Source organism: Rhinolophus sinicus, linkage group LG09 (assembly GCF_036562045.2).
Source record: "Rhinolophus sinicus isolate RSC01 linkage group LG09, ASM3656204v1, whole genome shotgun sequence".
NCBI classification, from domain to species: Eukaryota; Metazoa; Chordata; class Mammalia; order Chiroptera; family Rhinolophidae; genus Rhinolophus; species Rhinolophus sinicus.
This window is the reverse complement of record NC_133758.1, coordinates 112,969,095-112,993,241: the sequence shown is the minus strand read 5'-3', so window position 1 is coordinate 112,993,241 and position 24,147 is coordinate 112,969,095. Positions and strand designations below refer to the sequence as shown.

Genomic DNA, 24,147 nt, shown 5'->3' with positions numbered 1-24,147 from the left:
AAGAGCAATTCTAAGTGCAGCCACATGGTTTGATAGCCTGGAGCTGTGCCCAAAGGGACATAAAGAGGAAGTGTCGTGCTTCACCAGGGGCAGAAGACAGCCAGCCTCCTGCAGGATGGGGAGGGAGAGAAGCAAGGCCTTTGAGAGCTGCTGTCAGGCTCTTATCTCCCAAAGTTCCTGGGCCATCACATCCCAGGCTGCTCTGCAATCCATGGGTCAGACGACAGCTAAGGCGTCCCCATGTGACCTGCCTGGAGACAAGCTAGGTCAGCAGGGCACCGCAGTGGAGCCTCGTCCTCACGTCGTTGCTTGTCTGCCTTTCTGCTCTGTGCCTGCTTTTCCCTCATTGATCACTGCTCCACTGCTGTTCTCTCCTGAGCAGCCATCTCTCCATCATGCCTCCAAAATCACAAGTGGGGCCCATCAGCACTTCTGGGTCTGACGCTGTGCCCAGGGAATGGCACACTGGCAGGGCCACGCCCTGGCGAGGCAGCAGACTCCCTGAGGCACATGTGCAGCGTGTTGTATTAAACAGAACCACTGTGCTTGAGTGGGGGTTCGCCCTTGGACTCAAACTAGTTGTTTTAGAAGATTCCCCGTCACCACCACGACCATCAGCATGTTCTGCGGCTCCACGGGTGGGAACAACGTCCACGGGAGGGGCGGGCCTGACCCCCACGCTGCTAACGGTAGACGTTGCCATCTGTCTACTGGGTTCTCTGCCAGCAGCAGCCATAGGAAGGGGACCACGTACTTGTTGGGCACGAGGTATCTCACGCAGGGGTCTCTACAGTACCTGTTACTATGGCTCATGTGACAGGGCACCTACTGAGATGTTCTCATGGGCAAATACCTATTAGATAGAAAATTCAAAGGACTCAAGAGGCAAAAAAAGCCCTGAACTTCCCATTTCTCCACCTGTGGGCTCTGATGATCAAATTCCACTGTCAAGGGTTCAGGGAGCAAAGGCATTATATTAGTTTCCTAGGGCTGTGTAACCAAGTGTCACAAACAGGGGTGCCTAAAACGTATGCTCTCTCAGTTCCGGAGGCTGGGAGCCCGAGACCCAGGTGTTGGCGGGGTTGTGCCTCCTGGAGATTCTGAGGCCCCGAGAACAAATGTGTTCCCTGACTCTCTTAGCTTCTCGTGGTTGCCAGAATTCTTGGCATTCCTTTGCTAGTACACACATCGCCTCAATCTCTGGCTCCAAAGTCATATGGTGTGTTAGTCAGTCTTCCAGAGAAATAGAACTTGTAAGATGTACATACATCAAAGATGTATTATAAGGAATTGGCTCATGGGATTACGGAAACGAGCACAGGATGAGTCAGTAGATCCAGGAGAGCCAATGGTTTAGCTCTAGTCCAAAGACCAGCAGGCTTCAGACCTAGAAGAGCCTACGCTTCAGTCTGGGTCTGAGGGCAGGAAAACAGCCAATGTCCCAGTTTAAGGCAGTCAGGCAGGAAAGAATTCCATTACAAAAGGGCCATAGCATAGGTGACCTCTGTCTCCTATTTTCCAACAAAATTTCCAACTGATTCTAGTCAAGATCTATTGCCTTAGATTATGTGCCTGCATAACTTTGATAAAACAAAAACTAAACATAAATGTAATAGTTAAATATACTCTCATAGTTAATTTCTGTACATATTATATCTAAACCTTCCTTCCAAGTTCATTTTCTCTACTTTTTTCTTCTTCGTGCAATACGTATTGATGTTTTGGCAGTTGTCAAACCTCTTAGTCTTTTAAAATCTAAAATGTCTAAATTATCTTGGATAATATTTTTGGTATAATAGGATATTCAGTGGGAAAATTCAAGGCACCAAGGTACAAAATGAGTTCTAAGACAGATAACCCTCTAAGGTGTACACATTTTCACAGGAAATGGCTCAACATGGTTCAACAATCTTTTAGATATTCTATGAGATGTGCTTTGTCTTCTGTCCTCACCCTGGGACAGAAGATGGGGTGACGTGGTGCCAACTCCTGCCATCAAGCTCCAGCTGGATGATATGGAGAGCTTAACGTGTGGGCAGTGAAGTGCAGTGGACACACTGGGCTGGCTTTTCAATCCGCCCATCAAATCTGAAGCACTAGAGGCAGAAGTTTAGCTGCCAACAAAACTCTGATTGATAAAATCAAAGAACATTTAGTTAAAATGGAGAGATAGTCCATGTTCATGGATAAGACCATTCAATAGTGTCAAGATGTCAGTTCTTCCCCCACTTGATCTATAGATTCAATGCAATCAAATATCAGCAAGATATTTTGTGAGTATCAACAAACTGATTTTTAAGTTTATGTGGAGAGGCAAAGAGTCAGACTAGCCAATACAATATTGAAGAACAAAGTTAGAGAACTGACACTACACAATTTCAGGACTTATTATAAGCTACAGTAATCAAGGCTGTTTGGTATTGGCAAAAGATAGACACATAGATCAATGGAACACAGAGCCCAATAATAGACCCACATAAATATAGTCAACTGATATTTGACAAAGGAGCAAAGGCGATACAACGGAGCAAAGAAGTTCTTTCCAACAAATGGTGCTAGAAATAGACATCCACAAGCAGAAATAAAAAAGAAAATTAATTTAAGCAAAGACTTTACATACTTCTGAAAAATTAATTCAAAATGGACCACAGACCTACATATAAAATGCAAAATCATAAAACTCGTAGAAGATAACATAGCAGAAAATCTAATTGACCTTGAGTTTGGTGATGACTTTTTAGATACAACACTAAAGGTACAATCTATGATCCACCCAATAGCACTCCTTGGTATTTACCCAAGAGTTAAAAACTTAACGCCCACACAAAAACCTGCACACGGATGTTTATAGAAGCTTTATAATTGCCAAAGCTTGGAAGTAACCAAGATGTCCTTCAGTAGGTGATGGATAAACAAACTGTGGTCCATCCAGACAATGGAACAGTACTCAGTGCTAAAAAGAAATGAACTCTCAAGCCATGAAAAGACATGGACGATAAATGCATATTACTAAGTGACAGAAGCCAATCTGAAAAGAGTGCCAAGATTCCAACCATATGACATTCTGGAAAAGGCAAAACTATGGAGACAGTAAAAAGATCAGTGGTGGCCAGGGTTTTGTGGGAAGGATAAATGAATAAGCAGAGCACAGAGGATTTTTAGAGCAGTGAAAAACGTCCTGTATGGGACTATAATGGTGCATATAAGTCAAGGCCCATGGAAACTACAACAGCAAGAATGAACCCTAATGTAAACTATGGACTTTGGGGGACAATGACCTGTCACTATAGGTTTATCAATTGTGACAAACATACCCCTCTGGTGGGGTGTTGGCAGTGGGGGAGGCTGAGCATGTGTAGGGGGAGAGGGTACATGGGAATCTCTGTACCTTCCTGTCCATTTTGCTCTGAACCCAAAACTGCTTTAAAAAGAAGTCGTAAAACATAAAAATAAAATATTCTAGACTTCAGATTTGACCAAATCCCATAAGTATTTATATAGCCTTTTCATTAGTTTCATTTTCTCAGAAAACTGTATTTTTAAATTTCTTCTTTGGTCAAAGAGCTATTTGGGAATCTTTGTTTCTTTTGCATCAGAAACATGAATCAGTGAATAAATCACGTCTTTTCCTAATTTTAAGCCTCTATTTCAGCTGTTCTATTTCCCACTATATGAACCATGAAAGTAAAGCCCGAAGTCATCAAAGTCCCTATTTATCTGTCCTCAGGAAGAAACACGAGAACTCCTAGCTCAGCAAGCTTCATAGCTATTGCCTGTCCCTCATGCTGATGAGATCGTGGCTAAAATTCCCCATAGCTGACAATGAAGCCAATAAAATGAGATTCTTTTTAGTACCACATGCCTCCATTCTGTAATATTAGCTTTATGCCACTTTTCGCTCTTATACATACTCTGACAATTCAAATTGAGACAGGAAATAAAGACACTTCGGGAGACTTATTTATATCCATTTTATTAAATTCAAACTCAATCCACTAAGGTATTCGAGAGTGTGCCTCAGAGCTGGAAGTGACTCCGGGCAAATTTCTGTATTTTGTCCTACTTTACCTTGTTAGATTCAGTAAAAATGCACTGAGGAAACAGGCAGGAACACTGAATGAATTTAAATCTATTTCAGCTGCTGACTTAATCTGATAAATGTGCACCCTCTTTGAGTGAACTAAAAGTTAAAATTTGAAATAGGCTCTATGATACTATGTGAAGGAAAGGATATTATAAAAGGAAAACGTCAGCATCAGTGCCCGTCGTTCCGGCCTTTCTGCCAGCAGGCTTTACGTGTCGTTTGCTGTGCAGGCACCTCACTGGCTAAAATGAGCTGATGAGAAGGAAAAGTGGGCACTGAGCTTGACAGCAGTTTGGAAGAAAACCCGTCAGGTACTGGGGAGCTCCTCCCTCTAGACAGTGTTTGATCAAAACGCTGGTTCTCAGAGTTGTCATCCTGAACCAGGGGTTTTACCTGTGACCTTGTGAGAATGCAAACTCATGGGTCCTTCCTTGACCTATTCAATCAGAATCTCTGGGGGAAGAACCCAGAAAACTGGTAAAAGTTGTCCAGGAGAGTCCTACATACATGAAAGTTTGAGAAACACTGAGGTAAAGGAAGAGATTCCATTAGGCTAATTGTGGAGATATTCAATGAGTCAAAACTAATGGGGATCAGGGGAGAGGGGTTATCACTTTGTGAGGGGTGAACTAACTAGTGCATCGTCATGTAACCTGAAACTAATAAATAAATAAAATAAAAACCTAACTGGGAGACACAGGATACTAGGCACCTCGCTCCAGGATTGCTGCAGCCAGAGCAAGACCATAGGGCACAGCTGGCAGAGTAGGGGCCCAGGGGGGAGGTAGAGACTTTTGATTGGCAGAATCATTGGCAGCAATTATACAGATGTTAGGGTCTAAACAAACGAGGTGGTGTTAACGGCTTCATTCTACTCCCAGCAGGGAACTGGATTAAGTAGGTAAACCAAAATGTTAGGTCCAGTCCTAAAGCTTAGAATCAAATTAGAACCTAATATAATTAGATAAATAGGGCAGGCGAAAAACTGAACACACGCTATTCAGACGTCTAGAACTGACCCCCGTACAGCCAAGTAAATTCTAATTTTCTAAGGTAAATGTAACATAATTTATTTTGTTATCTTGGTCCCTTGTTAAGTCAATTAAACATATTACTTTAATAATAATGTGTAAATAATTCAAGAGATTTGTATTTCCAGAAATTTATAACTTTTTCATTTATAGATTGTGGACCCAACATAATCATAGGCACACATTATGTGTAATTGTGTGCTATATATATATGTTTTTTTTTTTTTTTTTTGGCAATACCACTATTCAAAAAAACGAAAAGGTCATTTTTCTGGCTTCTAATTAGTTTATTAGGTGGGTAAATAGTTAAAGAGTTATGGGACACCTGCAGTGACAATGCTTATTAAAACTGAAGGACAAAACCTTGGAGAATGTTGTGAATGGACCACAAAGTGGATGAATGAACCACTGAACCACAAAACGATGGGAAACATGACGGGCTCCTGGGCAGGTACAGGATAAAACCTATGTTGTCGAACTTGAGGGCTTATGTCATGCTATTTACAACACTTATAAAGAAACCACTTCCCCTTAACTTGAGGACTATTACAGCTCTTGTTTTACAATTCTGCTATAAATCACTGGTATTAGAATTTTTCTCTGGAAAATTCTTCTGAAAATGACTATCTTTTAAATAAAGCTAATTTTATAAAATCTACTGATGTGCCTAAGGAACTCAGGACCTATTCCTCTAACCTGTGAGTCTGTAATTGTGCACTTTAGGTTCTAGGTTACATAAATAAGAATCAAACTCTAACTGAACCTAAAAGACTGTATTCCCGCTTTCAGAAAACAGCTTCACGGAGTCAGGAATGCAGACTCGCCCGCCTCGAAGGCTGACACTTTTCCATGACGGGTGTTCAAAAGGAGCCCCTTCCCACTGCAGTCTGAGGAGCAGGGCTTAAGACTCACAGGACAGGACTGTCCTGGTAAGTTAGTCGGCGCTTGGACCTCAACCAAGAGCTGGCTTGACTCTATTTACTATGGTCGGGAAGAGCCTTTTGGAAAGAAGTAAATGGGAAATAAGTAAATTTATTCTAAAGGAGTGAGCCAGGAAAAAGAATTAAAGGTAAATCTATTTTTAATGTCTGGGTAAAGATATTTTACTTTAAAACAACTGCAATCCCTGGGGGAAGAGAGACTGCCTGGGTTCTTATACCCCCTCATAACTGCTATCAGGTCTCTGAATAATCCTTACACATTTCAAACATACGTCTTAGGACAGAACAAAGAAATAACCAATAATTTAAACAATTTTTTAATTGTGATACTATTCATTTAGAAATTCAGCAAGTGTTTGGTAGAGGAGAATGCAAGTGTATTTTTATTAAATTATAGTGACCTGCCTGATGTTTTATTCTGCTAAATCCTGAACTCATGACTTTCCAGGAGCCTTTGTACAAAACAGTGGTGTAATCAAAGTTAAAGAAAAAAAAAAAAAGGCAAGGTTTTTTCAGCTTAAAAATCATGATACACACACATACACGATTATAATAATAGTTTAGGGAGGTGACAGGTAGAATAAGCCTTGGAAAACCAGACAAGCGCTTCCAAGGAATCTGGAGATCTACCCAGACGAGACTTTGAGCCCACAAAATTATGACCAGTGTGTAACTTAAGAGGTAGACAGTGCATTTTAAGCAGCTGACATAAGGGCTCCCTTTACACAAAACATGACGGGGCCTCCTGCACACAGGTTCACTCAAATCCCCTTCCTTGCAAGCAGAGCCTAACAAACGGGAGACAAAGGCACCAAGAGGCAGGTCATGGGGTGAAGCTTTGCTTTCCAGCTACCAAAGCAGCTGGCATAGGACCAGGCTTTATCTCCCACCCACTCCCGTCAAGGTCCTGCCACGCCGTCTGTGCTGTTGCTGTCCCTCCTGATGTTCTTCTGTTGATTTTTGTTAGATTTCAGGTGGCCAAGCACTTTCCTGTAAGGTCTAGGGGTTCATGAAAATGGAGGAACTGAGTAAGAAGGGCATTAATATGTTTTGCTATTGGTACTTAGACAACCGAAAATTAAGAGCTTTAAAAACTTGCTACTCAAAGTGTGGCCCATGTACCATCAGCAGGGAGACAGAAATGCAGACTCTCAGGCCCCCCCAGAACTACTGAACCAGAAGCTTTAGGGTAGGACCCGAGTTTTAAAGAAGCTCCCCCAGGTGATTATACTTGAAGTTTAAGTTATTATTTTATAACGCAGTTGCCCTAGCTCTTCAATAAACTAGGAGTATGGGTAATAGGAAAAATCTATTTTATTTTTTCCTACTTAAGAATTCAATCGTTGAGTGTGAAGGTTATTCTGCTCTATCACCACATTCTTGGTTAGCCCGTATTTTACATGTAGAAATACAAACCATTTATGTGCTACTTATGTGTCAAGAGCCAGTAAGTCAACAAAATAAACAATGAGCCCAAATGTATGCTATAGATAGAAATCCCTAATTATATCCTATAATATATACTTGCCAGAAGCAAACCAAGTCTACATTTTAGACTAATTTCTACCATAAGTCTTTATATGTGTACGTGTATATATGTATTTGCACATATATATGCATGTCTGCGTAGATATATATACAAATATATACATGCACACGCACACACACCACACTTTTGGACTTCAAGGAGCTAAATACAGAGGGTGCCAAAAAAATGTATACACATTTTAAGGAAGGAAAAACTGTATTAAAATTGTAATACTAAATATATACCGCTAACAAAAGATGAATACAAGTCATGTGTACACATTTTTTGGCACCCCAGTATCTGTAAAATATGGCTATATGGTGTCCTTAAGATTAGAGATGGCCAAGGCTATACTTTCATTCCTTGAAGACACCGATTTATTCAAGACAAACACTACCAGCACTTCAGCAATGGGCAGAAAATGCTACTATCACTATGAAAACAGACTGTGCTCTCTAATCACAGACCCCAAGCTGAGGAATGCTGCCCACCATACCAGTTACACACCTGCCTACCTCAGTCATTAAGAATCAGAGGAGTATCACCAGTCGTGTGCTGCAAGCCAACTTTTTTTTAAAAATATTAGAACTTGGGAAATAAAGTTCAATAACTAAACACTGAATAGATTAATAAATGTGCATAAACTGTCTCACATTTTATTACTATTTTTTTTGCCCCTTTTTATCTCATATTCAATTATCAGTGAATTCTTTACCAAATTCAGAATGCCAGTGTCTAGGACAGTGTGACTAATAAGATTCTCTGAAGAGGACGTCACGCTTTGAAGGTTTAACGATGATTTTCGGGAACCTATTTCAGGCAGCACCTAACGTCCTGCAAGAGCTGAGTACATGTTCACACTTTGGGTGCTGAAGAACAAAGCCTACCCTACCCTCAAACCCTACCTTTCACTAGCTTCGCCATCCTGTACTTGCGCTGTTCCTTCTTCCATGAGAATGGAGCACCCAGAAGTGTAATATTTTACCAAGCTCTTGAATTTCTCCTATAATCCAAAATACACAGGATGAGAGGAAGGAAGAACGGGGGCCCATTATTTCCTATCATTAAAATATGGTAAATTATCTGCGATGGAAACAAGAGAAGTTTGTTCATTTTGAAATTATTTTAATTGAGAAATAGAAAACATCTTGGAAGGAAAAAAAAATGAGAGAAAAACACAAAACACATCAGCAGACTTTTATTCCATGAGCTTCTCAAATCCTCACTTGTTCACCAATTCCCAAGACGAAAAACCCTCCTCTAAAAAGGTATATCAGCCACCACTGTAAAAGAAAGAAAAACGGTCAATTGTAAGTGTATGTAAGATTTTAATAATGATGATGATGATGATGGTTTGAAATGTAGCATGCTGTGATTTTATATAACCAAAACCAGTTATATGGGAACCACACCTACATTACCCCCACAAGACAGCATGAAAGAGAAGAAACTGAACTTAAAAATCCTGGAACTGAAAAGGTCCTTGGAGGTGATGTGGCTCATAGAACAGATCGATCTTAAAAACTCAGAATCCTCACTGGGGAAAAGTGTTCAAGTCTAGCGGGATGTCTTTCTGAACAAGACAAACAATATGAACTCCATGACAGGACGGTGAATTGAGAAGTTTTTAATCTGACCAACGATATGCTAGTTGAAAATAAAGAATGCAGACCAGCACAATGGTTCTCAACCACTGGAGACCACAATTACCCAAAAACTGGGTTGACTCATAATGAAAACAAAAATCACTTCCCATTAGTAGATTCTAGCAGCATTAAAAAGTCAAGAGACGTATCTGTGTGTTAATGAAATAGCAAGCTATCAACCCGAATGTTTTCAGATTTCACGCCATTCTAGACATCGTCTATTTCAAAGTTTACTTACACAATGATGTTATTAATAGGGATATGGATCAATTTCACAAAAAAACCAATAAATCCCATTATAGCAAATCCTATTGCTGTTGCCATGGCAATCTTCTGGAATTCTGGATTTAAAACAGAAAATTTACATTATTTTTGCAGTCTCATGGCAAGTATAGGGGAAAAACTAGCAGTGATACAATCTTACTGGTATACATTTCTCGTGACAGTAAATACATAATTTTAAATTTTCACATTGTATTGATATTTAAGGAAAGACGGAAATAAATGCATGCCCCTGCTAGTGAATCCATTAACAAGCAGTGAAATATTTTATCTTCATAGCAAATGACCAGAATAGCAAAAATAAATACAACATAGATAGAATACACACTACCTGTCTTAAAATACTTGTAATATTACTAAAACTATTGATTATAATAGCACAGAACACAACTTTTATTTTTTAAAAAAAACAAGCCCACTGCCTTTGATATTATAATGAAGCTAAAAATAAGGCTTGACAAACCAAACTGAGCTGAGCACCATTTTATGCAAAGGTCTCTGACCCCGGTAACACACCTTACTTCCTCAGGGCAGCTCTGACTTGCTTGGCGCTCCTGCCCCTGTCCTGCGCTGCCAAACCTCCCATTTCTCTTCCGTAACACTTACTTACAGCAGAAATTACAAATGATGACTGCCATTATTTGTTTATGACTGCCTTCTCTGAACGAGTCTAAGTCTGTAAGAGTGAGGACTATTCTCTATTATCTACTGTTATTTATTATATTATATATGTAATGTATCACATTCTCTGTTACACTCTCAGCTCCTAATCCAGCCAGCAGTCCATAAATGAATAAAAATAGACAAATTCAGGTGCCCTTTTTAACACAAGAATCATGATAAATAAGAAATTAAACTTTCTAGGTTGGCAACAACTGTGTTGTGGATTTCATGTTAAGGTTTTGTTTGGGGACGTGGCAGAGCAGGGAGAACTCCCAAAAGATTTTCCACAGTGAAATTATGGAGGATACTAAAAACTCAAAAATCACTCAATATGACTAAGGCAAACATAACATGGAAAATAAGGCTGTAATAAATATTCTCACACTATTTGAAAATACATAAAACAGAATACTGTATAAAGTGTACAAAATTTAGAAAGAAGTGACAACGTTAAAAAGCAATAAAGGAAAATAAATCAATCAAAATGTGGATGAAAGTAGTACAATGGTTATTAAATAAGATCCTATTAATCAAATAAAAGGCTTAGAAAAATGCAAAGATTTAACTTGTTCTCTAATTTTAAAGCAATTATTACCTTTTCTATCAGGTTTGGTGCATCTCTTAACCAGCCGAATTGAGTCCTTCACAAACTGCCGACTTGGCTCAACAAACTGCATTACCTGATCCATGATGCTTGTTTAAAACAAAACAAAAGATACCCACTGGTATTATTTATCACATAGCGAGGGCTTGTTCAGTTATAACAATACGTAAATGAGACCAGCCAGGAATTCGTGCGGGATATGGGTCAACCCCATCTTATAAAACAAAACAGAAAAATACGGACTCCAAGCCTAAACTGACATTATTTTTGTAAACTCTAGCAAAGCAGCAGCATAGATTCTATCCATGTTATTGCTACTGACAAAGGATGCATCCTCTTAATATAAAAGGGCTATCACTTTTAAAGGTTAAGCAATTGACAGCACGTCCATTCCTTACCTCATTCTGAAGTTCCTGCTAAGGAACCAACAATGTTGGGAATCCAACAAATATTCTCTATATTTTATTTTAAACTCCCCCAAAACCAGAGTCTAGTGCAGTGAATGCCAACTTTGGTGCTACAAGAGCCTAGAGTAGAGGCAAATGCAGACTTCAATTGCTCTAAACCACAGCCACACGACATTTTTAGAAAAGAGTGTGTTTGTGTGGGGCAGATCCATCATTTTGTCAAAACCACAAGCACCGACTAACCCAAGATCCGGACTCTTAGAAACTATTAGCTAATTTAGGTTTGGACACACCTCTACAGGAAACTGGATGCTATAGTTTAGCATCTAGGTTCTTGTGAGAGATCTATCGTCCAACAGAAATGCCATCTAACCTCAGCTGCGAGCGCCACTGGTACAAGAACAAGGCCAATCTATGACCCGTATTTTGCTACAGCGCCGGTGCTTAACACGGTGGCGAGGCACATAAATACTCAACACGCTTTTGTTGTTTCAGTGCATGGATGTCACTGCACGAGCAGGCGGCGGCTGACATCCCTGCCTGTGAAACGCACCCTGAGCCCGTGTCCTCTCCCAGGGCGGGCGGTTGGCATAACGCGCATGAAACACTTAAAGTGCAGCAATTACATAACCGTTCTGAGCCAAGCACGTCGGGCCCCTCCAAACACTGTCAATGCTCCAGCATTTCACTTACCTTTGTTCTTCAAACCCGGGGAGCTGACACGATAAGTGTCGCCGTGAGAGCGAAGGACACTTCCTCCAGAACCATTTACAAAGTCACAGCGCACTGCCCTCCCCGCCGGGGACGGGCGCCCGGAACCACTACGGCCTCCGGGTCCAGACCCCAGACCAACCCTCTGCCCTGCACATCACCGGGGCGGCGGAGGCCTGGGCGAGATGCAGCGCTTCCAAGACGGCTCTACGCGCGTCCCCAAGGCCAACCTCAAAGGGCACTCGGGCTGCCAGCCACCACCTGTGACCACAGCGCGGAGACCCCGAAAGCCCCGGGAGGGTAAGAGTTCACAGAGGTGGCGGAGGACCAGCAGCCAGGGAGCCAAGGCTGGGCCCACAGACCAAGGGACCGCGGACTCCCTCCCCCTCGGGGGCCGCGGCTTCCACACGAGACCGTACGTGGGGCGGCAGGAAGGGCCGGACCCCGGTCTCGGAGCTGAGCGAGGGCCCACTCACCCCCGCCTGCCCGCGAGGGCCCCCAGAACCACCCGCCGGCTCGCCCACGCCCGCCGCCTCCGCGAGTCACAAAGGCTGCGCCCGCTGCCCACGAGTCACGTATCCTACCTGTCCGCCGACACCTCGGGTCCCACGTACACGTAGCACAGCAGCGGACTGACCAAGGCCCACCGGAACTGGAAACCCGGTCGCGGGCCTAAAGCCCGCCCACCCCTTCGTTCATTGGTCCTTGACGCGGAGACCTCAGTGCGCAGGCGCAGCTCGACGTGGGTCTCGGCCAGGCTTCCGGAAGGAGACCCATTGAGGGGATAGGTGACGGACGTCCTGTTGGGGCTTGGCTTTCTTCTGCAGTTTGAGTTTGGAATCTGACGTGTTCTCCCCTGGCTGAGTCCCCGGTCCCCCGCCAGCCCGAGCGCACGCCGTCGGGTTCACAGCCCAGGGCCCCCGCGGGCTGCGCGGTGCCCGCTCTGTTAGCTGCTAACTGGGTAAACCTTTAGGTGGACTCCACTTGTCACATGAAAAGTATAAGCTGCATGACGGTATTCGACCCACCTGATTCGAAATGGTCTCCAACCCCCAACACCTGGCCAGCTTCCAGTGTCAGGCTTGGGACTGTCACCAATTAAGGCCACCATTTGGTGTAACTCAGGTTCGGTTTGGGGACGTGCTTGTAATGTGTTATCTGACTGTGTTTTGTTGCGAATATTATGAACCCAGGCATTCGGTGATAACCGGTCAGCTTGTCAACCTGTGAGTTTGTGGTTTGTAGAATGAATCATTGTTTCCACTATTTGTTGAGCACCTACTGTGTATAGCACTTTACTAGGTGCTATGAATAAACCAAACGTTGCATATCCTCTTGGAGCTTATTATGGGTCTAGTACGGGAATTTACAACGCAAGGAGAGGGACAGGCAAGTAAACAAATAATTATAAGTTAACATAAATGCTGCATACCAAATAAAAAGGGCGAAAAAAACAACAGTGGGGTAAAGCCAGGATCGCCTCAGATGGTCACGAGAAAATGCTAAGGCGATGCCACATAGGCTGAAATTCTAGGGATAAAGAATTTTCAAACACATCCCGGGTCAGTTCAGAATTTAGAAGTGACTCTTAGAACTGAAACTTATGCAAGAATATATCACGTTTATTTGTAATAGACAAAACACTAAAAGTGATTCAGTGTCCATCCACAGAAGAATGGATGAACATAAAAGTTATGTTTCCACAACAAAATACTACACAATTGAGAAAAAAAAATGTGCAGCATTGATGAATATCAAAAACATTGTGGTGAATGAAAGAAGTCTGTGCAAAAGAGTGTGGACTGTGTAACTCTATGTGTAAGAAGTTCTAGATAAGGCAAAGTTAATGTGTAGTGGAAACAGTAAAGGGCCATATGGTAAATATTTCAGGGTTGGAGGCCTTAAAGTCTGCTGTTGTGATGCAAAAGCAGCCATAGGAAATATGCAAATGAGTAGATGTGACTGTGTTCCGATAAAACTTTATTTATAATTACAGACAAGGAATCAGATTTGGCCCACAGGCCACAGTTTGCCAATGCTCATCAGTGTCTAATAACATCACAAAAGAGGGAAGATCAGACATGTGTTTTTGATATTAGAAAAACACAATGCTGCTGTGAAGCAGCCTTGACAAGAAAAAATAATAATAATTGAACCTAATCCTTCATCAAAACTCCAGGTCTGATTATCAATTTACAGGAAATATAGGAACAGAAGGACCTGTTAAACAAAACCACCATATTCAGTCAGCAAAATGTACATTGCAAGAAATTCTACAGAACACGTGACTTAGTTTTCTAAAAAATAAAACAAATGTGAGAAAACAGAGGTAAAGGGGAATCTATGAATCAAATATATTTAAAAGGCTTATCAACCAGTGACATATTTATCCTGATTCAGTAAATCTGATATTTTAAATACACAATTGTATTTATAATATTAAAAATTATTGTTAATAATTTAAGAGTGATGCTTTTATTGTCCTATGCTTTAAGTTATGTGAAATAAGAGCTGCTAATTGGGAGGAAGAGATAATAGTCCACCAATGTAGTTGTTTCATAAAATGGATTCTGCATAACAATTAAGTCTGTGGTTGTACAATTTTTTGGTTGAGGTAGCACTTTAATCCCTCACCTAGGGGCAGACAGGAAAGTTTGTCAGTGATTTCTTTCTAACTCCCTAATTTATACAGTATTTCTTCAGAAGATAGAACATGTGTAAACGTAGCATCAAAATCAAACAATAGTGTGTACATATTTGGACATGTGGCTATGATAATTTTCTAGGCTGTTGAGTACATCTTTTAAAGCATTTATTACTATAAATGCTAAAATGTATTACTATAAATTACTAAAATATTTGAAATAATATTTTAGCAAAAATAATACATGCTAATTCTTTTAAAAATTCAGACAATACAGACAAGTACAAAAAGTCAAATCAACCACTGTCCTTCATGTAGTAAAATGCTTCATTACCAGATGAACCTCCAGTGCTCTATGCATATACACAGATAGAAAGATATCTAGGTAAATAGCTGGAAAAAATAGATATAATAAAAACATGATCACATTAAAATTATGTATAAAATATTAAATTTATTTGAGTTTAACAAGAAAAACTGGACTGAAAATGAAAGAATTTCTAAATTTCTGAATGTAAACATTTCTTTACCGCATGTGGTATTATTCCTTAATACTCTTCAATTAAGAAAACTTGTGAGAACATTAAGGTTAGAGTTATATATATTCTAGAAAGCTTTCATTTTAGGCAGTAAAATGGTGCCCTGCTATGATGAGAAAACTAACACACTTCCTCTCTCCTTACTCCCCTCCCCTCCAATTTCTGTTAGTGTTTTGGAATATTCTCTAAATGAAGCATGATTATTTAGCTGAAGCTGACTTTAATTCTTTTAAAACAATAAAGTAAAAATTGTAAGACCTCACACTCCTATTCACCATCATACTAGAAGTCCTAGCTAATGCCGTAAATCAAGAAAAGGGTGGGGAAAAGGCATATAGATTAAGAAAAAGCAGAAAATTGTCTTTCTTCACAGATGACATTATTGTCTATGTAGAACATCCAAAAGAATTAATTTTAAAATCTCCTGAGCTAATAAGCAATTATGGCAAGATTAAAGGATACAAACTTAATATAGAAAAGAAGCCAATTGCTTTCCTAAATACCAGCAATGAAAAATTGGAATTCACAAGTTGGAGAATTGACACTACTAGATTTCAAAACTTAGTCTAAATCTGTAGTAATCAAGACAATGTGGTATTTGTAAAATGAATAAATAGAGAATCCAGAAATAGACCCACACAAATATAGTCAACTGATCTTTGAAAAAGGAGCAAAGCCAATTCAATGGAGCACGGATATTCGTTTCAACAATACTGGAAACAACTAGACATTCATACGCAAAAAATGAACCTAGGCACAGACCTTACACCTTTCACAATAATTAACTCAATAAATGGATTATAGACCTAAATGTAAAACTACAAAATTTCTAGAAGATAACGTGAACAAAAACCGAGGTGACCTTGGATTTGGAGATGGGTTTTCAGATACAACACCAAAAGCATGATCCATGAAAGAAAATAAGTATGACTTCATTAAGATAAAAATTTTCTCTGCAAAAGACAAGGCGCAGAATGGGAGAAAATAGTTACAAAACATATACCTAATGAAGGACTTGTATCCAAAATATACCAAGAACTCTTAAAACTCATCAATTTAAAAAGTCAATTAAAAATAGGCAAAGAATCTGAACCAAAGAAGACATACACATGGCAAATAAGTATATGAAAAGGAACTCAATATCACATCATCAGGGAAATGCAAATTAACATGAGATACCACTGCACACCTGTTGGAATGGCTAAACTCCAAAACACTGACAACACCATTTGCAGGTGAGGATGTGAAGCAACAGGAACTCTCATTTATTGCTGGTGGGAAAGCAAAATGGTGCAGTCACTTCCAAAGAGAGCGTGGCAGTTTCTTACAACGCTAAATATCTCACTGTGCTATCCTCACACTCCTTGGTATTCACCCAAATGAATTGAAAACTTACATCCCCACAAAATGTGTATAGCAGCTTTATTTATAATTATCAAGATGTGGCGACAACCAAGCTGTCTTTCAGTAGATGAGTGGTGGACAAACAAACTTTGACACGCTCATACAATGGATTATTATTTAGTGATAAAGAGAAATGAGCTCTCAAGCCACGAGAAGACATAGAAGAAGCTTAACTGCACATTGCTAAGTGGAAGAAGCCAGTCTGAAAAGGCTGCGTACTGTGATTCCAGGTATACAACATTCTGCGCAAAGCAAAACTGGAGAAACAAAAAGAGCAGTGATTTCCAGGGACTTGGGGGGGTGGGGAGGAAGGAAGGAATGCACAGGTGGCGCACGGGATTTTTAATGCAGTGACACTACTCTGTGTGTTACCACAGTGGTTGGATACACGTCATCATACATTTGTCAGAACCCATAGAATGTACACCAAATGTGAGCCCTAATGTAAATTATGGACTTTATAACAATATATTAATATCGGTTCAGCAAGGTGTTAACGGGGCAGTGCAGAGGGAGGCATATCCAAAGGAATTGTACTCAGGAGAAACAGATGAATTAGCTGATATACACAACACGAATAGATCTCAGAAGTGCTATGTTGAACAAAAACACTTAACTATAGGCACAAAAATGCACACTGTAAAATTCCATTTGTATGAAATTCTAAAAGATCCACACTGATGTACAGTGATAGCAGGTCCATGGTTGCCTGGGCAAGTGCTGCAAGTGGGGTTACCTGTAAACAAGCACAGGGTACATTGGGGACTGATGGAAATTTCCACATCTTCATTGTGCTGCTGGCCGCCTGGGGGTACACATTTTCAAAACTCATTGACTGATACACTTTAAAAGGGTGCATTTTATCAGACCTCAATACAGTGGTTTTTAAAAACTCCTTTTTGAGTCTTGAAACAAATTTTCAAATTTCTCTTATTAGAGATGTGAACGAAAAGGGGGCTATGGAATGAACCTGACAGGCCCTGTACCTGAAAGTAACCTCCCAGTGTGATCTGATCATCAATTCCTACCTGAGCAGGTGGCCGCTGGTCGTCACACCCCAGGCCTGTTACAGGTTTATCTTCGCTTTAAGCCTGTCCATTGTTCTTGTGCCTCTACCTAGGTGAACACACCTGTGAGACGCCAGAGTGGCCGGTCCTCTTTCCAGACGCCTGGACTGGGTATTAATCCTCAAGGGAGCACATCTTGTTCACTGTCCTGTAATCCAATCAGGTTCCCTTTCTCCCTCCTTTATGTAATGTTCCTTAGGTTTCCTCCTTAATTCCAAAGGCATAAAAGGAACTGCAAAACTGTCACTTTCTGAAACATTTGAGATCTAGCTTCCCGCATGTCCTCAGTGTGGCTCATATAAACTCAGACTCTTATAAAACTTCTCTACCAGTTTGGACTTCTTACATCAACAGAGAACATTCAGAAATGCTCAAGGGGACAAGGGTTTCCATATTTTTATCAGAACTATCTAAGAGAGACACAAGATGGCGATATTACTCTAAGAAAGCATATGTGTGAGATTATTTTTTTCTCTCATCCCAGGTTCCCCTGACAGTCCTTTAATCTTTCAGGACAACTTGTCCTCAGCACTTTTTTTGCTTTCGGGTAGCTTACCTAATATATATAATTTTAGATCCTTTAAACATCTGGAGAGCTTTTTGGTGTTTTCTGATTGTTAATAAAAGTCAAAATGGTAACTAGTTCACAATCGGTAAGTCATTTTGTTATTAGGGAGACTTATTATTACTATGATTTGTTACTCATGGGTTGAGCTAGCTGAGGACTTGACTTTGCCTCTGGAGAGAGTGCTGTAGAAATGGTTCCGATAGGACTTCGATTTGCATTTCGGACATTCCGCCATTAGAGGGCAGTGCAGGAGCAGACGCGTGGTCATACACACTGACGTGGGAGATGCCAGTGGGATTTGGTGGTTGGTCTGGAAGCACTGCTTTTAGTGTAAGAACCAAATAGAGCTTCTAGAACCAGATTATTGAAGAGCACCAAGAAGCAAGCATTCAGTCTATCAAAAGTAAAAGGTGACAAGAAAACGAATTTATCTCTAGAAACCATCTACTTGATTCAGAATTTTTGGTTTAAAATATAATTTCTCAGTAATAAAGTAGTCCCATCTTGAAGATGGCTACTCTCTGGCCTGCGTAGTTATAACAACTACATGAAGACATAGGAGAGAGAGGAAAAGCAGGCCATGCTGGAAGGCATTGACTCAGGAGGAGTCACTTGGTGAATGTCCCATTTTTATGAGTTTGACGCTGAGGGCAGACCCCAGTCTGTGCCATGTGGACACCAGAAGCTCAGAGAGTAAACTTCGTTTTACTGGCTGAAAGCAACAGAGTACAGAGTTCAGGGCCACTGTAATAACTGGAAATTGTGGGTGAGGTGACCAGGAAGAGCCAAAAAGGGGAAGTCTGAACTTCTAGCTGACCTCTACACCCCGCTTCCAGGAGGCAAGGTGGCTTGGAGGAGCCGAGGCTGAGCCCTAGCCCAGCCCCCCATCAGACCCCCCACCCCACGGTGCCTGTGCCGGGGGAGATGAGTGCCTTGGACTCACCTGCTTCTGGTCCTGACGTCTGTCTGTAATGCCCTGAGCTTGTTTGTAAAGCTCCCTGAGGTATAGTCTGTTCTGCTGGATCATGAAGAAAACCACACCTTCCTCCCAGGGTTATTTTGAGGATTTGCAGGACTGATGTGTAAGGTGCCGGCACATAGGAGTTCAGCGAGTCATTAGTCTGCTTCCCACTTCTCTCTTGTGGTTGACAAGGGATCCTGGCACTGATTCTCCATTTCAGAGACACATGCCCGGGGCAAACCTCCCAGTCGTCTTGAGACTCTGGGCCTGAACTTTGAGAAAGGCTGTGAGCTTGCTTCTGGTTATCTTTCCCCATTTCTGGATCCCAGTTTGGAGAATAATCTGTCACATTTGTGCAGTGAGCACTAGGTTGCCAGACTCCCCAAAAGAAGCCCCCAGTGCCTGTAGCCTCTAAGTAACTGGGACACTTACCAACTTTACCTGAGTATTTCAGAATCGCTTGCTTGTCTAAATATTGGCCTTTCTAACTTCCTATTTACTGTGGACTCTCCACTTGTTATTAATCTTTATTTCGTATTGCCTCTACTTTTTCTCCCTGGTTACTTGAGGTTCTTACGTGATTTGGAGTGATCGTGTGCACCAGTTACTAAAAGGCCTCTATCCTGGCATCACCTATGATTCCCCTTTGTTTCCTACCTCTCCCATCCACTCAGCACTCGTCCACCAGTCCTGGAGACTCGCCAGTCTGCTCCTGTCGCCTCCATCTCTCCCTTGTGTCGCTGTGGTGGCCTCCTGACTGGTTCCCCTGCTTCCTTCCATTCATACCCCATGCATGCCAGTCTCCTTCAGATCCAAGAGTTACACTATAAAACATGTTCACCAGTTCATATTCATCTTTCACTTTGACTTCTCTTAGGGCTTCTTATTGGAGTTAAAATGGAAGCGAATCTCCTTAGGTCCCTGATTACGTCCCTGCAGTCACCCTGAAACTCTTCTCTTTCGCTGTGGTCCTGGCTTTCTTCCTGTCCACCAGCATTTCAGACTCATCTTTCCATCCAGGCCACTACACTCGCGGTTGCCGGTGCCTGTGTGTTCTTTCTTTGCTTGGTTGCCTGCCTTCCCCCACTCCTGCTTTGCCTCTGTTACTGCCTGCTCCAGGAGCTCCTTCTGTCTGAGCCAAAGCGGTCCTCACGCAGCCTCAGTCCCCCTCTATCCCGTAGCACTGGCTTGTTTCTCTCACAGCGCTTGTCACTATCGGAAATCGTCTTTATGCAGTATTTTGTTCAGATACAAAATAGAGTTTATTAGAGAAAAACGTTAACAGAAGTAGTAGAGCATATATAATCTTTCTAACTCATGCTACTTGTTAGAGCTCAGGGGTATAGATAACGTGCATGTCCTACGGCCAAGATACCAAAAAAAAAAAAAAGGACATTCCCCCCAGGATATTCTATATATTTATGGTATGTATTCTGGGCCTGGGGCAGGGGCAGGGACCATCCATGAGACAACATAGTGCCCTATTTGGGGAAGTGGCCTGTTGGCAAGGAGGTTCTCCTCCGAACAAGGCAACTAGTAATAGTAATTAGCCTGTCCTCTGTTAAACTAACTCATCTCTCTTACCAAGCTCTGCTACGCTCCCAGAAGCAGGAGGACATGAGCGTTCAGGGCCATCGGTTTGTCTCTTCACCAAAGTGTAAGCACCACAGAGGCAGGGACATTGTCCTGTTTGCCACTAGAATAGTCCCGCACACGTAGGTCATCAAAGAATATCTGCCGAGTGCGTGAAAGAATAATAGCGTGATAAGGATGAAGTGAATGAGTAAGAAAGGAATGACATTGGAAGGAAAGGCCCTATTTACTTGACATGATATCCTGATGGGTGGACCAGGGCTTTCTGGGTAGGCGGAGTCTAATTTATGGCAGCACCATCACTAGAGCAGAAGCTACAGGTGGAGGCTGGTCACCAATGTGACCCCCGCCACTGGAGGTTCTTCCATTACTTCTAAATCCATACACCTGTGAACTTCATTTATAGAATTTTAACCATCAACTGGACATGCGCTGTCTCTTAAATCAGTGGTTCACTTTGGTATTTGAACCACAATTTCATGTCCGTTTCTTGTAAGAGAAACAGATGAACAGATTGGAATTCTTTGGGAGACATGTCCAAGTGTTTGTCTTTCACGCCCAGACCGTTTTATTCCTCTCAGTCACAATCTGTCCTGGGTCGGTTTTGGCAACAAGTGTGTAACGAGGTCCTTTCCATGTGATAAGTCAGTGTCGGGAATGCTTACTGCAGGCTGATCAAGTTTTGGAATGCTTCTAAATGAGCAAAGTAAGAAAGAAATTGTTAAATGAAGGAAAAGCACATGACGAGCTGGATCCTGAGGACCATGAGTCACACTGCAATGCAAACCACTCACCAAGCACTCGATGAAATTCATCTCCGGAGGATTTCTCGTGATGGCAGTCTTTGGGGTGTAAGCCAGCATTCTATTCTACTCACCTCATAAATATAAATCCCTGGGTAGATCGTACTGATTTGTAAAATGAGCAGGATTCATTTTCATAATGGCAATAAAAACGATAAAGTAGGCCAAGCAAACTTGAGCAGTCTCTACCATGACCCATTATGGACATCATTTTTCTCTACAAATGTAATCTCTGTTCCTCAGGGCACTTAGGGACTAAAGAATGACACATAATGGGGAAATTACACAAATTAGTTCACTATGTATTTCTGAAAGTGAAGTAATCCATTGCAATAATTTTAAAGCAATTTTCTTCAACTAATGATTAGTTTAAGACAATCTTAAACCCTCTGAAATTTTATAGCCTTGGCTACTTTTTTCCTAAAATTCTCTCCAACATCATCTTTTCCCCATTTTTATTCTACTCTCTTCCTCTTCCTTCTTGGGCCATCGAGTGTTGTTGTTTTTTCCTTCTTTCTTTGATCACCTCGTAGCCATTAGTGAAACGCTACAGTCAATCCATTACTCCTCGGCCACTTTACACTTGTTCTAACATCACCTGATCACATAGCTTCAACTTTCACTTAACTATGGGCTTTATGCCAAACTTGGAATAACCTTTGGAGCCACATATAAACCTGGACGTGTCCATTAACTGCCACACTCCTCTCATCCACAGTCCTCTGAGCCCACCACCAAACCCTGTGTTTTCTGGGTTGTGATAAACATCGTCCACTTTCCGATCTACAAGCACAGGAGTCTTTCTCTAGTCCGCGCCCTCACTTAACCACCGCTCTCCATATCCAGGCATCAAACCTACTAGTATACATTGCCTGACAATCATTTTCTGTAGCTTCATTCTAACCAGGATGGCCACAAGCTCATGTCTGGTTCTCTAACGCTCAGTAGTGACCGTTGTTCACAGCAGCTGGGAGGCAGCAGTCCTGAATCCTAAGATTCCCCAGGATTTACCTCAAGGCCACTGCAGACCTCTCGGGTGAAGTGTGACTGCTTCATTATTAATAAGTCTAAAGTGATTATCCTGAAATTACAGGGCATACATTGGGATGAACTCAGAGATTTCTTAGCAAATATTTCTTATCTATAAAAATGAGTAAGAGTTTGAGAATCAAAGCTCCAGAAGTGAAAGATAAGAGACCAGGAATGAGTGGGAAACCAAGGTGTGTGGGGCCTGGACTCAGATTTGAGCTCCACCGTTGGCTTTGACCCTGGATGAGATACATGATTTCAGCTTCAGTTTCCTTACCTGTACACTGAAGATAATATCCCACTCGAAGAGGCATTTTGGCAGTTAAATAGTATTGTATATAGAGCTTCTATCTCAGAAATTTCATACCTGTCAATACTTAGGAGCACTGGACTTTTATACTGGAAAAGTAAAATATCAGTGATAGCTTTAAATAACAGGTTAAAGAAATAATAATGGAAATGCCATGAAGAAGCACACAGTATCTGCCAAGGAACATTGCTGACAGCCATTCCTGCAGGAGGCCAGGGTATCTGGATGGAGAGATATTATAGGCAGGTAACCCCACCTTACACACAGCAGGACCACATACAAAATACGGTTTGACTCCTCAGCTCCTGAAAAATAGAAGATTCTGCCACATGGAGAAAAAAATAAAGTTTGTAGATTTTCATGGTCTTTCAATAAAATCAGTCTAAGACTCACCTCTTACTTCTGCCCAGTGACTTCTAGGTTTGAAGGCATTTTCCAGCCACTATCAATTAAGAGAACACTGAGGAAGACAGAGATGACTAAACCTTTGTACAGGTGCTGCTCCCTGCACCAGCAGACTCACCTGGGTGTGGGCTGGGTGAGCAGGGCAAGATGGTTCAAAACTGCCGTTCGTGTCTACTGCAGACAACAAAGAGATTTCAGGTTGGTGCAGGATTTCAGAGATCATTTGGTCCCACATTTCATCTAGGGAAGGGGAAACCCCAGCCTAGACCGGCTGAGTTGGACTAAGTCGTGCAGCTACTGAATGGCAGCGCCAGGCCTGGAGCCCAGCTCGCTCAGTGCCTAGTCCAAAACCCTTTTCCACTGCGCCACAGCTGCTGCTGTACAGCACTGAGGTTGTGGGATTTTCCTCATTGAAATGCAAATATGTTGTGTGCTCCTTGAATAGGACATTTTCCGCCTTACTTTACTAACTCGAGTTTGCTGTGCTGAGTAAATGAGTCTAGATACGGAGGTGTTACAATCATCACATCTCTCCTAAAGCATCATCATTTTCCCTTTGTTTCTATTGTGACGTGGAACCCTTGCTTTTTCCCCCCTTACAGCCTGAATTGGAGACAGCAGTACTTATGACTGGATTTACTTGTTCTAGTGGATGATACCGAAGTGAGGACAGAGGTTTATAAAATCAGCTCAAAGGAAAGTCTTGTCCATCCTCACTCCCACCGCTCCTTTGGGAATTCATCCAGGGGATTGGTAGAGGGAGTCGTTGCTATGAAACCGTGGTGCAGCTGGGCTCAGTGGGGGGTCTAGGAGCTCTTACAAAAGCTGGGAATATCTGCAGCGTTGAGATGGTTAGGGATGTCAGGGGCCATCCAATATTAAACCACTGGAATAAGTCATGACCAACATATAGCTTAACAAATTCTT

General features: G+C 41.7%; 1 protein-coding gene across 3 annotated transcripts; it reads right to left on the bottom strand.

Moving 5' to 3' along the window:
- Window positions 1-8,767: 8,767 nt before the first annotated feature.
- SEC61G (SEC61 translocon subunit gamma) lies at window positions 8,768-12,617 on the bottom strand. Of its 3 annotated transcripts, none has more exons than XM_019726358.2 (4): window positions 12,482-12,617; window positions 10,771-10,868; window positions 9,469-9,571; window positions 8,768-8,867 (listed from the first exon to the last, which is right to left on the bottom strand). In XM_019726358.2, exons 2-4 carry the CDS (start codon window positions 10,862-10,864, stop codon window positions 8,858-8,860), a joined length of 207 nt encoding a protein of 68 aa, XP_019581917.1. In that variant the 5' UTR covers window positions 10,865-10,868; window positions 12,482-12,617; the 3' UTR covers window positions 8,768-8,857. The 3 variants fall into 3 exon arrangements, with proteins under 3 accessions (XP_019581917.1, XP_019581919.1, XP_019581918.1); XM_019726360.2 differs by lacking the exon at window positions 12,482-12,617 and adding an exon at window positions 11,880-12,428; XM_019726359.2 differs by lacking the exon at window positions 12,482-12,617 and adding an exon at window positions 11,480-11,812.
- Between the last annotated feature and the right edge of the window lie 11,530 nt (window positions 12,618-24,147).